We start from the raw sequence: 16,662 nt of genomic DNA on the forward strand, positions 1-16,662 counted from the left end.
CAAAACCAGCAGCTGAAGGGCAAGAGAACATGTTCTTAGAAGTCTAATCCAGCTCACTTGAAATTCTGTGCTGTTGCAGTCAAAATTATTTCAGTGCAGTTGTTAAAGTCTTTAATTACAGCTGAGGAATTCCTCTCCTGTTCTTTAGAGAAGTAATATTGTCTATTTTCCATGCATAACTGCTATAAATGAGACACATCAGGCAGTATCTGCAGAAATCACCATTTTTGTGCCTACTGATAATGCCAATCAGTAAATGTAACCAGCAAATGGACTGATATTTTTTTTTTATGACTACTTGCTACTCTACTACACATTTGATCTTTTCCTCTGCAGTAAAGAAAAAAAATTGTGTGAGGAAGAGTTTGTGTGTCTTCATTATGCTAAAACATGCACATTGATATAAATAAAAGGTAGGAAATTATGGCACTCTGTCCAAAATCATTACTTAAGTGCAAATATTTGCTATCAAAATAATTGCTTATAAAGTGTATTTACATAATGTCTTAGCTGATCAAAGCTACCATTTTAATTAACAGTCACATTCTGCATGCTTACGTGCATCCAACAAACAGCCCTAACCATGTAGTCTCAAAGGATGAACGAAAAAGAATCTTTTGTGGATTATAATATATGAACTATTACATACATTCTTCTTTATAAACTGAAACAAGTGACTCCACTTTAATGTTCAGCAATAATTATCTACCATGGCAGTGAATGTTATACAATATATTTTTTTACCTGGAAAAGGTCACAGTTTTGTGTATTATGTGCAGCCCTCAAAAGTAGGCAAGTAAGCATTTCCTAGACTGGACATACTGCTAAGTCACTTTTCAACTACATTCACAAAAGTGTAATGGCTTGTGCTGCATACCTACACAAGCAAAAGGCAATGGCCTAAAACCTTGGGTATGTTACACCAGCACATGCTACCATCAGTAGCACGGATACTATGGATACCATTAGTTCTGCTATCTGAGTAGACTGGTTTTTCTGCAGGAAGTCAGTCAAGGTGGGCAGAACTTTGTGCCTCCATTTGAATGCCAGGTCAATACAACTAGAAAGGAGAACACAAAGGATTTTTTTGGTCACTACATATGCAGATATATGCAATAGCCAAGAACTTACAAGGATCCAGCCTCCACGTTTGGACCTCGGACGTAGAAAGGAACTCTGATATCAAACTCATATGGCATGGACTTCCCTTTCACCAGTCCAAACTGCCCAATATGATAACCATGGTCTGCTGTGTATATTATATATGTATTGTCCAGTTCACCTGTTTCGACCAACGTGTTGTAAATCTGAAAAAAAAGGCAAAAAGAAACGAGTTTCATTCCACTGAGTAATACTATAGGTAGACTATTGGATATAATTTTTTGCCTATGTGTAATATACAAACAAATAATATCAGTTCAGGATGGCACTGAGTTAGCACAATCAAGGATTCTGAATAATCTATAATCACTTAATAATGTTACTCACTGAATATTGTGGCTATTACAAAACAAACTTCTATTTTCTGTTTTAAGGTATACACATTAGCATTCCATATTTTCAAAAGTGTTTGGGTATAGTATTTTGCATGAGAGCTGTCAAAGAGAGTACTAAATACATATGGCAATAGAGATAAAAGTTTCAAGGTGATAAGCATTTTTGAAGTTTTCTCTCTACCTTTATCTTTTTCCTGCAGCAAACAATTTTTATAAAATGACAGCCTTTTGAATCTCACACTTATTTAAGCAACACTCAGTGACCCTGCCTTCAGAAAAAAAAAATGAGCCACATCACAAAGAATATTTGTAAAATGTCTTCCAGAGAAATATCACTCAGTCTTATTCTAACTGGAGAACAAAATTAAAGAATTAACAAGGAGCTTTAACTCTGGTTGTTTCTATGGATTTACATGAGAATCTTTGTGAAATGCACCAACTTGAGAACCACATACCAATTTTTATCACATAGATGCAGAAAGCATCAGCACAGAAGAAACTCTTTTGTTATTTTTTGTTTTGTTTGGGTTTTTGGTTTTTTTGTATTTCGATTTTGACAGAATATTAGATACATCTAATTCAGCAGAAAAGATCTGGCTAATTTGGTGATTAAAACTAAAAAAAACCCCTACTGATGTTGCCTGCAGTGAATCATCCAAAGTGAAAACATTTTATTGAATAGAAAATCAAAATAGTGTAGTACAGTAACTAGACTCCCCTAATGCTGGTATCTGATCCATCTAAACAGGTTCATGAATATGAAGCAGAAATCATACTTACCTGAATCAGTAATTATAGGACATTACTAACAAGCTGATGCAATATCATCCTGATCACCTCATTTTTGCCTTACAGGACTCCTTTTATGTTCTACCTTTTTTGAATATGAATGCCAAGAAATAAGCAGTAAATTGCAGCACCTTTAAATGTGCCTTCTTGACTGGAAACCCAAATGGTTTTCAGAGTAGCTTTTACCTAATTCGGACATTTCTGTTCAAGACACAAGCTTGCATGAAGAGATTTCATTGTTACATAATGCAGATTTAATTAAAAACAATTAAAACATTAAAAAAACAAACAAACAAAAAACCACCTCACAAAACACAAAAACAAACATCATAAAAAAACCCTACATATATATTGATTTACTTCTAACATTTAACATCCTGGGCCTGGTTTACCATGGGATTTTTCCAGTTAAGACTCCTGTAGCATGACCTTTTGTTGTTGTTCTCTCAGACAATCAGTGTTACAGGATCAAATTAGGCTTACAGTTGGGTAGTTATTTCCAATACAGTATTGTCTTTAGGAGATGAGGAGCCTTATGCATCAAATAGAGACAAAATCGTCACAGGTAGAAGGACAACACACTATTAAAAAACTAATGTAGTCCTCCTTCCTTCCCCCTTATCTTCATTTACAACACAGCTTGGAGCTTAGCTGAAGAAACAAGCACCTGTTTAGCCAAAAAAGAGAGTGACTATTCATCTTACCATCTCCATAGAGTCATCCACAGACATGAGTGTTTGAAGGCGCTTTCTCTGCAGCATGTTAGTGAACTCCATGTGGATAGGTTTCATGGGACCAGTATACCTCATTATCCAGTGCTTGTCTGGGTTTGGAGCATAGTTATAACTGGGAGTGCTAAGGAACAAAGAAAAACAGAATGGTTTAGCAGTGTAGAAAATCCATAGTAGAGTACACCAATAATGTCTATTTGATCAACACTATATGACTTACTCTCTGAGGTGCACAAGAAAATATTACATTTACTTTGGAGAAGTCTTAGTTTTATGTTCTTTATGAAAGATGGGAGAATAAAAACAACTTCGTGGGGAATGAAATCTATTAAAAGAGTAACTATATATTGTATTTTCAGTGTCTTCAGACTGACGTAGACTCATTTCCAGGCCAAGTTACTAGCCTGAGAAGTCTAAATTCAGAAGTATGATCTGGATGATACCACAGAATTCCTACTCATGTAATTGCTTTGCTTTCACTCTGCCCACATTAGCACCAAATAGTATGGACTGTGCAAGCTGTTTAACAACAACTACAGAACTTGCTAAAAAGATTCTACCATGTTCTTTAACAGCTTTTTTGAAGTCAGAATGGCTGGCTATTTGAATACTTTCACACTTGTGTACCCAGAGGAGCACAGGCACCCTACCTGGTGGTATCAAACTGCATGTGAGCTCATGGCAAGCAGAAGTGGATACATTGCCGGATTTTAAAGACCTGCCAAGAAAAGCAGGGGTGAGGGGAAATAGGACTCTATTTTGCAGACATTTTCCAGCCACCAACTCCTTTGTGATCATCAGAAACTTATAAATCCCTGCAAAATCCCAAGAGCTGGATTCAATGTCTTCCTGGAATTGCAAAGCCATTCCAAGTTCTCATTATCCTGTGACACTGGTAAAGTGATGAGAAGTATCATATAATCACAGAATCATAGAATGGTTTGGGTTGGAAGGGACCTTAAAGATCACCTACTTCCAACCCCCCTATATGGTCAGGGACACCTTCCACTAGACCAGGTAGTTCAGAGCCCTGTCCAACCTGGCCCTGAACACTTACTTCCAGGGAAGCGGCATCTGCAACCTCCCTGGGCAACCTGTTCCAGTGTCTCACTATCCTTCTATCACTGATTGTCCATAATTTTATATTGTTGACAACTCCAGAGGTTGCTTTTCTGTGCATTATGACATTGCTCTAGGCTAGCTGGATCTAAACAAAATATTTTTTTCGTATATCATTACAATGTTGCCTCTCTGCATCACCAACTCACTAGAAAACTATCTGATAGCTTTTATTTCCAAGAAATACTATTATTATCTACTAAATCTATTCCTAAAACATTTGTTATTGCTTAAGATTTGAGAACCACTTTTGTCAATTTCTTCATATCCTGGCTCAAACACATCACCTGTGGAGTCTCAAATACTAAAAATCACCTTTCCTAAGTGATTTGCTAAGGCTTCCTTTTTTTCATTTGCAGCAATAAGCTCAGTCTACACAAATATGTAAGCAAAGAGGGTGACACTAACACAGGAAAAAAACCCCAGATATTCAGTTATTTTCTTCTTCCCAACACATAGTTTCCTGATATATTTGGCAAATACCTAGTGTTGTTTTTGTGTAGGCAACAGAGAAGCAGGGTAAGTTACTAAGATAAACAACAGTAATAAAAGTTGAAACTTCTTGAAATACCATGTATCAAATGTATCTTTGAGCATGACAGGTAGTCTTAAGAGTTTTAATATAAATATGAAATTAATAATCTGACAGTGAAATGTTTTATGCTGAAAGCCTCTGTTAGATGCTATCCAAAAATGTGTGTAGGCAGCAAATGGAAGTTTCTTCATATAGGGAGGAAAGGGCTGGTGTTTATTCTCTCTGTATTGTTAATAGCCTCTTGAATTTCAGAATGTTATTGTGGCTGAAATAATGACATTGCTCCTTTGAAAATGCTGACAGTTATGGAAACTGTTGCTATGTGATGCCCAGAATGAATCAAAAATGCTTGGCAAACTCCTTTTCAGCTTACTTTGTGATTTCCTGGCTGATCTGAAACCTCCCACTGTTTAATCCAACCAAAGCCAGTGATTTTCCTTGATTACTACAAATGTAACCCTCTCACACTTAACAGATTTGTCTGTCTTACAGGAAAAATACACAAATATAACATTCCTAGAAGTTGGTCAATATAACCTTTTCAATGTATTCAGAAGGTAAGTCCTAGTCTGGTTGCTTTTGACCTTGAAAAAGAGGGGTGGTGAAATGTACCCTCTATAGAAATAACATTTCTGATCGCTGTTACACTGCCCAGCTGTTGCATTTGCTGCAGCTAATGGTATGGGCAGGACAAAAAGAAAACTAGCCATGCAGCCTAGGGATTTGCTATGTTAATGCTGCTTGATGTGATTAATTTTCAAACAAGAAAAGATTGTACATGCACATGAAAAGAAGCATTACAGAACAAGATGGAGAGACAATGCAGTATAGGGTGGAATGGTCATACCAGCTAATATATGTAATAATAGAAGCAAGGGAACAATACCAGAAATTAGCAACAGAAGTAACTACCAGAGTTGCTAAAGCAGTACTCTGATAGTCAATATATGCTAAAATCCATTCCATAAACTTAGAGCTATTATTAGCAATGCTCCCAGTGCAGTAAGTATGTCAGCCAGTGTGAGCGTTACAGTTACCCCTTCACTTTGCTTTATGGATACAGCTCAAGAATCCACCTGCAGACTCTGCCAGGGCTGCCACAAGGACAGGTACAGGGACCTGCCACATGGTTGTGGCCTTCTGATCCCAAGACTAGCCAAGGCTTTGTTCAGGGTACTGCTTATTGCTTAGGGCCATTCAGCAGAAGTGCTCTGTCTTCTGATCCTTCTCTATCATATCCACCTGTCAACAACAGTGAGGACTGACCCCTTTAACCACTGACAGATTTTTCCGTCACTGAGGGATTCCCTGGAATGTGGGAACAAGGCAAAAAATGGAAAGCATAGAACTAATTTGTAAATACACTGAGAGAATTATGCACATTCTACCTTTTTACATTTAATCTCAAACACAGGCCAGTGAAAACTCTTACAGATCATTATTATGTAGTGCTGGAAAAATTGTTTGGGACAAGATTTGCAGTTTCTTTGCACAAGATGTACATAAAATCCTATTTTATGTCCATATCCAAAAGAAAAACAGTTCCTTAATCTACTAACATACCTTATTTCTTTACAAACAGAACTTGTTTCCACAAAGTGACACTTTCTGTGTAACTGTTAACATTACAAGAAAAGTCACCTACAATGAAGAACAGTTTTGTATAACTACTTTATAATCAGGAAGATAAACCTAGTTTGTGTGAAAAATTAAACTATGAGCAAGGGAAAAACAGATCTAGTTTATATTTTTCATTGCTGGCCTTCCTCAAATGCTTCTCCCAGCATAATTAAATTGCTACAGAATGTTGCTGGATAAATTCTTATAATCTCTGAGATATGAATGCCTTCCAAAGGAGCTTCTAATAAGACTGAGGTCAATACTGGGTATAAGCTATGAGAAGTTGCTCATTTGGCATTTCTGTAATTTTCATTTCTAAGAAAATAAAAGAGCATAAGATGGCAAACAAACATGAAATACTGCATTGCTGTAGATCCAGGACACAGATTCTCTTCGGCAGCACAGCATGAAATAATGAAATATATAATTCTAAGTTACACAATTCTTAGACAATAGAACAAAGAAAGCTTTTGCTCCCAGACTCTATTTAAAATAAAGTTAAGAAGCTCAAGTGGATTTCACTGGACTTTGTACTAGTCCTGAGCATCTTTGGCTACCAGTTGGTTACTTCCATCAGTTCCCAGTTCCTTCACAAATCCAAAATAAAACAGAATTCCCCTTAAAAAAAAAATAAAAATACAAAATAAGGGCACAGAGGAAGAAAGTTTAAAATGTTGAACGTCAATAAAGGCACGAAGCCAGTAATTGGAAAATACTGGAATGTTTTCAGTTGTACCAAAAGGTGATTTGGAAGAACCATTCATTTTATCAGCATGAGAGGAGATGCCTGTAACAGAGCATTACAGAGCTGTTCTTGTAAAACGTCTCTGTGCTATAAACAAGAACCATCTCATCACAGAGATTATGAACATGTTACCTCAGAAACCGTGTGATATTGCTTTTGGGACCCCTTCAAAATATTGCACTGTGTTATGTAGTGACATACCAGCTTATTCAGAAATAGTCTGTCTAATTTGGTGCTGCAGGCCTGTACTTTTCTTTCCGTATATGAAAAAGGAGTAGTAAGCATTGCACAGTATGTGATTTTTTGTAAGTCATAAAATGAAAGAGTTTATACATAAGGACAGGGAGATGGAGTTTCTTCCCCTGTAGAGAACCCAAGAAACAGATTTTGATGCCCTGCTCAAAATAAAACAATGCTTTACTTCCCAAATAGGTTGTAAAAAAGTCCAATGAATTCACCATTCAATGGATTCAACATTAAATTTTTCCATTTATCTCAGTGAGCTGTAATTCTGAATTCAAGATACAGTAGCCATTCTCAAGATACTTGTACTAGTCTGAAAAAGTAGAAAAAAAATATCTCAAAACTCTTTTGTATTTGTGAAAAACTTATGGCAAGAGTATTATAAAGCAAACATTGTTCCCCCAGAGGTATCCAAGACTTCTATACTCCTGAACCTGGAAATGAAAGGGTTTTATTTTTCCTTACATGTGTTGCGAGGCATTAGGAAAGAGATGTGAGTACTGAGGGGCTGAATCTTCAGGGCCGTGAGGAGCAGCATGGCTTATAACCATCAGTACAGGCCTGTGAGGATACATCTTCTTGGAGATTCTGAAGAAGGTAATACTGTCATTGGTAATCAGATCAGTTAAATAATCCTGCAAGCAGAAGTAAAAGTATAATGAGATACTTGAAAAATAATTTCAAGCTGGGAGGTGAGATGATAAGAGGAGGTATGAGGTACCATAAGAAACAGGAAAAGAGATATAATTCTATCAAATAAATTGCTGATAACTTAGAAAATTTCCTTTGGAAGATATGGACTATCTTTCTATTTTCTAAGAAGCATCATCACTCTTCTGAGACCTGCTGGAGCTATATTGATTGAAGACAGTATTTTAAATGGCAAGCTATGTTTTTTTAGGGTGCATCACAGGAAATGCTGCAAATATCCCTAAAACATATATAGGATATGAAACTGCACCCTTAAAAAAATGAAGTGTCACATCACAGCTGAATGCAAAATCAAACAATGTCTGCAATTGGTCAACTGAACAAGTATAATGTGGGGAGGATTGCAGCTTTCTGTCCATGGTTCTGACACTTGCTCCTCTTTAACCCTACCAGTGTCCTTGATCTAAGAACTCAGCTTGTCATTCCTCAAAGGAAGTCTTTTTCATTGACTGGATATACTTTTCCCAAGTTATTTCCCATGTATCCCACAACAAGGCTGGCAAATTCTCCCATTTATAACTTCACAACACTGGTCCCAACAAGAGGCATGTTTGTTATGAAACTGCCATGATTATCACTGTTACTGATATATTTTTCACTCACAAATGCAGATTTCAAGAGGCATAATTCCATCAAAGTTAACTGAAGGACCTTCATTCCTAACCATATGCAGGGAAATGGAGAAGGTACAATAAGCCAGACCAAAACACAGCTGAACTGATATATTTTTTTTAAAAAGCTCCAGATTGTAGAGGTTTTAGTAGACTGTGCAAATGCATACAAAAGCAAAAATTCATCAAAAAAAGCTGACAGAAATTGCAAAAGAAAAATCAAAGTAGAATATATCTTGTTCAAAAATATGAAAGAATTTGCAAAGATCTGATTTTCAGAGGGTAAGTGCTTAGCAGTTGCTTTGGAGGACAGAATCAGCAATGTCTTTTTCTAGTTTTCCACTGGCACATAATTAACATTAATTACGTCAAGTAGATACGGCTAAAAATAATCTGATTATATTGTTCATTGCTGGAAAATTAGGTTTCCAGCAACAAAAATGGCAGGAAAGAAAGGGAAGCAGTCTTGTATTTCAGCTTCTGTTTGTTAATTTGAACCCCAGTTCAGATTTGAACATCAACAAGTGCTGTTACTTTGCACACTAACATCTGTGTATTATCACAGTGGTATATTATGCAAGAATATAAAGATTATAAAAACATTTGTATTTTCATCAGACCTTTTTTCATTTGTTAAACTTGCTAAGAAAAAACTAAACCAAATGAAAACCTAAACATTTTCAAGTACTGCATATTGTATACAAAACAGATCTGAGGATATTGGAACATAAAGTTCCCTGTTGGTTGATTGGTACAAGGGGGAACAGTGCCTGACATTGTTCTATATAAGATACACATTCATCATCACATTTTGGGTACATGGCTGTAAAGATTGGCTCTCTCATTCTTCAGAGATCAGAAGGGAAATAAAAGACAAATAATTATGTACATCAGTTACCCCTTCCCTTAGCAGCTGGTGATAGAAAAGGAAACCCTTGAAGCCTGTCAAGTTTCATCTTTCAACACAAAGTACATTCAATTAAAAATGGCAAACAGGAGAGGGGAAGGGGGAAATAACACAGACATCAGCCTTTTAAAGGAAAATCTGTGTGTGAACACAATCTAATGAAACACAAATATGGAGGCAGGATTTGTGCTTAATAAGAGAAAGCAAACCAAGTCCCTGTTAAGCAAATACACCTTACAAATTAGGAACACTCCAGAGTGAGTCAACTTTAAGTTTACACTACTTAAACTACAACAGTTTATGCATGAATTTATTTATCATCATACTTCAGAGACAATTCAGGCCATTTTAGGAATTCAAAACAGCTGGTTCCTTTGGAAAAGCAACAAATTTGGCTGAAATAAACATACTCCTGACTGCAAACAGGTAACTGTTTGAGCTGAAACATGCTAGATGAGGGAAAAAACATGCTTTATAATCACTGTCAAATGCAGTATGTTAACAAGTTTGGCTACAGTATAACATCCTTGCAAGGATATTAGGAAACATATGTGCCTGTAACAATGCATGGAGATATAAATTTAATAGTTAAATTCTCCACTCATTCAGAATTATCATAAGATATACTAAGATATGAATTCTCCATCACATTGTGGCTATGAAACATGTTCCTTAAACTAACATAAAAAGATGGGTCTAGCTGGAGGGAACTGGATTCTTATCTCATTTATGCTTGTGTAACTCCACTGGAATCAGCTCTACACCAGGGAAATAGATGACAATCAGACTTAGCACACAATAATTAAAGTACAAAGCACAGAAATAGTTATCATACAACATTTTAATCCATTTTCACATCTTCAGTTCATAATACAGTCTCAGAACATTTTGTTTGTTGCCATTGCTGCTAACAATGTTTTCAGTAACATGACCCTCCTGGAATAGAAGATAATAAAAAGTCCAAACACAACACCTATTGGGTTATAGCTATTGTTACACACAGGAGCTTTCAAGTGCAAAAAGAATTCTTTAGTTAGACTGAAACCATAAAGCACAGCTCCTTTCAGTCACATCCAAATGTTTAAAAAAATAGAAATCAAAACAGGACCTACCCTGGAGTAGTCATATCCATGCTTTTCCTTCACACCATTTCTACAGAGGGTGTAGTTGTAAAATCGAGAGTTTTTAAGTAATCCAACCCATTCTTTCCAACCAGGAGGCACATAGGAGCCATTGTATTCATTAAGGTACTTTCCAAAGAAAGCTAGGGGTACAGAAAGTAGAAGCATAGTAAGAAAGCATAACAGAAACACTTCAAAGACACCATCTTTAACCATATTCTTTCTGTCTCTTCTGGGAGGAGCTTTGCTTTCTTTATTCTGACACCTTTAAGGTAAGATCTGAGTTTAAGTTTGCCCATGTTTCATTATTTCAGAACTCCATAATGCAGATCTTTTGATTTGCAACCTATTTACTAGAGAAACTAGACCACAATTACAATTTTATTTTCTTTAGTGCCTGACACATTCAGAGTCAGATGAACAAAACACAGAATGCTTAAAATAGCACCAGTTGCTATATTATCTCATGCTGCTGTGAATCACCCAATTTAGCTACATTTTTCATTTTGGTTACACCCACTTAAGCCATCTCCACCTAAGGAACTGGCAGAAGCAGTGAAGTCACTAATAGGAGGCTGACTTGGAAGAAGTGATGATAAATGAGGACCTTAAATATGATGAGATTTTGAACTTGCTGCAAAGAAGAAATGAAGCTGCACAGAAGAAATGAAGCAGCAGCCTCTTTAGCAGAACAAGTGCAGAATGAGTCCAAGGATTCTTACAGAACACAGGGCAGGTATTGAGGCCATCCACCCAGAAGAGCTATGCCTATGTTAGCCCTGCTCTGTAAACCACAAGTGTATGAACACAAATTATTTTCCAGAAAACAGTTAAAGAAACCACAAGTGTATGAACACAAATTATTTTCCAGAAAACAGTTAAAGAAAATGAAAAGCATTCGGTTTCTATGAGAAGAACACAAATTCTTTATAGACAATTCTGTGGAGACCATAAATTCTCTCTCAATGATGCTTTCACACTACTCCAGTAAAAAAAAAATTAATGAAGGAACATATTTTTCAGTATTTGTTTATATGTTATATATCATCACTATGCAATTACAGGATAAATGATACTGGAAGACAGGTCTGCACTCTACACTGCAATTCAGCATCTGACTTTCTGTGATCAGAGCTCAGATCTCAATTTTTTGATGGTCTGGCAATTCAAGTTAGCATTACCATAGTGACTTTATACTTGTCCCACTTTTCATTACAAATATTTTCAATCCAGAGGCACAGTGTCTGGAGCACCTCACTGGCCATCTATCAGTGAACATCTGTGCCTCTGTAAGGACAACAAAAAATCTAAGATTGTGTTCATAGACTTACATTAAACCTCATCTCATAATCTATGGGATTTGAGCACATAATTCAAAGTTCCCAGGTTCTTAAAGACTTTTTTTTAAGCTTGCATCCTAGAAGCATCTGAAACTGCAAGAAGCAATACTGTGGATAGAGTAGAACAGGTTTTCAGCTAGTGAAAAAAGGGCCAGCCTCAAAGAAGTAAATGGAATTATGTCTATTTGTGATAGGCTGAATATCTGTCCAAAAGGTAGACACAGTGAGAAACATATGATACAAGAAACACTACGTGAGCAAGCTCCATATCATTATCTGAAATTGGTTTTTATGTTCTAAAAACAACAGGAAACATGTTATTAGCAATATACTAATATTGTGGAATGGAATTAAATAAATTTGCGATAAGTACATTGTGCACTGAATATCCATAAGACCCAACTCGAAGTGTTTAGATAGAATGCAAAAGCGTATTTTGAATCAATCTCCTCAGCAAATTTAAATGTATTCATTTAATGTGTAAGATGAGCCAAGAGAAAGTGAATGTTTGAGAACATTCAAAGTGTTTGAAAGAGATAAAGTGCTGGCAAAATTAAGATCTACATCACAGCAGGCCAGGAAGGCACATCTGTTGGGAAACAATACATTCCTTAAAATTAAGTTGTGCTTTCAAAATATTTTGCCAAAGCAGGTAAGGTGTTATGCTGTTTTACAAATGAGCCACTTATGCTCAAGGTGTGAGTGACTGGTAAGGATGCTGGAAAAAATATTTTGTTTCATTATCCTAAACTACCTAATGTCATCTTCTTTATCCAAGCAAAGTAAACTAGCAGCAATGAGCAAAGCAAAATCTACTCCAGTGTAGATGAAAACTATCACATTACTCAGGGACTGCATTTATACACTATTTACACTTTTAAAATTATTTTGTTTAATGAACTAGTTCCATTTTTAAAGAATGAACAGCAACTGGCAGCAGTTACAGGCAATAGAACAACACAGGTGCACATTTTTTCTTGTCCAAATAACAAAAAACACAGGATTGAAACACTGACCACTGTCCTACAGCAGCAGTTATGCACAAGGCACTGCAAAGCTTTTTGTCCCCCATTCAATTATTATATCCAAGCAGAGATATATTTGGCATTTCTGCTCACGGAAACCAATCTGTTCCTAAAATCTTCGGCTGAGCCAGCTGAAGAACTCAGGAAAGAGGCATTTGTAAAGAATTAGTTCATTGTCATTCTGCAGAGGCATTAAAGGAAAGCCTGGCGGAAGTTCCTTCCAGCACTTTTTGCATACCTCCCATTGTACATTCAGGATGTCTTTATAATCTTTCATGAATGTCAAAGTGCTTTAAATAATTTTCTCTGCTGTTTGACATCTTTCACATCTTTTTCTTTTTGCCCTCTTTCTCAGCTGTTTAAAGGCTTGTCATTAAAAAAATTTTTAACGTCATTCCCCTGTAGTACAACATACTGGGTCACAATAAAGCTTTTTCTTTATGTTAGTGAAAGATTTTTATTTTGGATTGTAAAGATTCTTTCTTACACAATTTTTCCCCTCATCAGATTAGTTCACTACCAGAGACAGCTGCTTACTGGAGCACACATGCCTTTGGTACATCCAATTTCAAACTGCTCCAAGATTTCATTAATAAGCATTTGCAGAGGCTGCTGCTTGATACGCTCATCCATGTTCCTACACCCAGTCTCTGAAATTATCACTAAAAAACATCCAAGTGGCTGTTTTTAATAAATGCACTTAGAAGGTCATTTTCCTTTGCCTTAAATACTATACAACGTAGTTTCTCCTAAGCACATAAAACAGGATATGCAAGAAGTGAGTCCTTTGTACACTGTTACCACTTCCGTGGGGGTTCGTAACCTTCTAAGGTTCTTTTCTCCAATTCTTGCCCTTAGATGATAAGCACCTGGAAAATTCTTTGCTATAGAGTGGAATTTTTACTACAGGTTTTGTTCTTTAAACCCTTCCTGAAAGGAAAAAAAATTGCACACAAAAGAATTTTCCCTGTGCTATCAATTAATACAAAGGTCTGCTCTGAACGTAGCAACCCGCAGACGTATCAAGGCCTCAGCTCATTGCTTAAAAAGCAGATCTAGCACATTGTCAAATGTAGCATTAAAGCACAATCAAAAGAAGAGACATCAAGGTATCATTTATCACAAAGGGAAACGTTCAAGCTAGTTCTACCATCTATCTGTATCATCTATCAAACTCTACAAGTTCATCAGGGTTTGGTTTATTTTTTTACTTTTTTTAAACACTAATACTTTTCCTGATACCTACCTAAAAATACTTAACACAACTAAAATGAATCTAATAAAGGATATTGACCGAATTTTGCAGAAATTGAAAATGAAGATAATTCAGGATACATCAATAAAATTATGCAGGGGATCATTCATCCCTATTTATTCCATAGGGCTGCCCAACACTGGGAGTTGGATATAACAGACCTTTTTCAGTTCTCAAACTAGAAACACAGAATGCAGTGGAAGTCAACAGAGATTCATCAGTGTAAAACTGCCAGATCAGCTTCAGACACAGAATTTCAGACTTTTATTCAGCTTCTTGGATTTGGCAGCTCTGATTCTGACCATAGTGAGTCCTCTATTTAAACACAGTTTGGTTAATTATTTGTCCAGATCACTTATCCATTCCACTAAAATCAAGTTTAACAGTACAGTCATATCATTTATGTTCATTTTAAATAAAGTAAGAAGAAAATCAAGAAAGGAATGTATGAGGGGAGCACTGGTAATAATTTCCTGACAGTGACATGTTACATTCCCTTGAGAAACAGTGAAAGATAATGCTCTTCCTATGCATAAAGTCAAGTCAGGCTACGCACTGGAAAAATCTACTCCACAGAGCAATGTTAGCCTGACTTTAGGGGGACCCAATAACCTTTTCACCTGTGAGGAGATTATTGAAAAGACAAAGCCAGGCTCTTCATGGTGATGCATGGTGGGAAATAAAAAACAGCACAGACTGAAACAAGTGAGGTTCAGCCTGGATATAAATTTTTTTCACAAAGACTGTGCAATTGTAATCCTTGGTGTTTTTCAAGATGACTGGATAAAACCCTCAGCAACATAGCCTGGTGCAGGCTTTCAGGAGGTTGTAGAAAACAGACCTCCTGATGTCCCTTCCAACCTGAATTAACCTGTGATTCCATAATGGATGAGGTGACATGAGGCCCATCTTCAGCTGAATATAGAAGATTTTAGAATTTAGGAATACATTTGTAAATATTCATGCTCTCGTAATAAATAATGAAGCTAAAAAAAAAATACAATTCAGCTTTTAACTCCTGGACTCACTATTTATACCACACATCTGTCCTCCTACAGTCTGCTCTTCATATCCTTCATGCTACTTAGCTGTATCCACCCATTAAACTGTACTTACCACCATGACTGTGAAGTTAAACTCGTGTTTTGGGCTATTAACCTTCCACATTTAAAAGTGAATGTTGTGCATTAAGTACTTCAAAGATGTATTTAAAGCACAGTTTTTCTGTCATATTTCAAGAGCCAACTTTCCAATTATTAACTTAGGTTTTGAGTTGCAAGTCTTAGTTATTCACAAGGATTTGTTTACTCCTAAAATCTTTCATTTCTGTAATACTAGTTTTACCCAGCTCAAAAGCTGAATTTGCTAATCTGAGCAACCCCGTCATTTTGGATCGAGGAAGGGCATTTCTGATCTTATTTCTGCTGTAAATCTAGCAAAAATTACTTTCAGTACATTTTGTCCTCTAAGACACAATCAGAGGAAAGCAGATGAGAAATCACTCTCAGCATAGCTAAGTACACATGCAACAATCAGTAAGCCCAAAGGTCAAGCTAGCTTTGCACTCACATCATGGTCAAATAGACAACACAATGGAATAAACCCAGTGAAATTAATGGATTTACATCATAAGTATCAGGGTTCTGAGACAAAATCCTGCATTTAGTATTAAATTTGGTTCCATGGGATAGATTTTTCAAGAGACATCAGCTCTTTAAGTATCAAAATAACTGGCTAGATACGGTATTTAGTATTAATACCCCAGGAACTGCAGTAAACCTGACGGGTTGCATAAAATATATGTAAAATTCCTCAATGTTAAAGTATTTTTAAGGAGGAAAAGAGGGAATTAAGACCATATTTTGTTCTCAGATCCCTTTAGTTCCATCAGTTTTAGAATGCTAAGGAAGACTGAGCTCCAAGAACGTTTTGCCATTTCTTTTCTTTTGTAGGTCTATAACAGTCCTTGAAATGATTAATTCATTGAAGTACTGAATCAGTTAGACCAAGGAGAGAAGTACACACACAGACATTTTACTTTAGTATATTGCACATGATGGCCCAATTTTTCTGTAACATATAGTACACTGATAGATCACATGTTCCATCCACTATCTCAGGGACACAAAAAGAATAAGTAGTACCAAAGGCAACAGCCTTTACATGCACAGCTCTTCTCTGTAACTAAAATAAAAAGTATCACTACAATTAATGAAACATAATAGTTGTAAAAACAGTGTTGTACAGTGACTGGTAATCACTGTAGTTAGAACAGCCTACAGGCTTTCTTGTTATGCCAGGGGACTAGTCTGATATCTAGCAGGACAAAGGCAATGCACAGTAATCTTTATGACACCTTTGTTCCTCTTCCTGAATTTGCATTGCACATTCCTCAGTTGTGGCCAAGGATCAGT

At 36.3% G+C, this 16,662-nt stretch overlaps 1 protein-coding gene across 8 annotated transcripts in view; it reads right to left on the bottom strand.

The window, feature by feature from the left end:
* SULF2 (sulfatase 2) overlaps positions 1-16,662 on the bottom strand; it is a 123,965-nt gene that overhangs the window by 31,213 nt on the left and 76,090 nt on the right. For all 8 annotated transcript variants that reach the window (XM_051633222.1, XM_051633221.1, XM_051633217.1 and 5 more), the window contains 4 exons: positions 10,620-10,771; positions 7,744-7,913; positions 2,990-3,140; positions 1,132-1,307 (listed from right to left, as the gene is read on the bottom strand). In XM_051633222.1, coding sequence (XP_051489182.1) covers positions 1,132-1,307; positions 2,990-3,140; positions 7,744-7,913; positions 10,620-10,771 — 649 coding nt within the window. The remainder of the gene's footprint in view (positions 1-1,131; positions 1,308-2,989; positions 3,141-7,743; positions 7,914-10,619; positions 10,772-16,662) is intronic.

The sequence above is a fragment of the Apus apus genome, chromosome 15, assembly GCF_020740795.1.
Source record: "Apus apus isolate bApuApu2 chromosome 15, bApuApu2.pri.cur, whole genome shotgun sequence".
Taxonomy (NCBI): Eukaryota; Metazoa; Chordata; class Aves; order Apodiformes; family Apodidae; genus Apus; species Apus apus.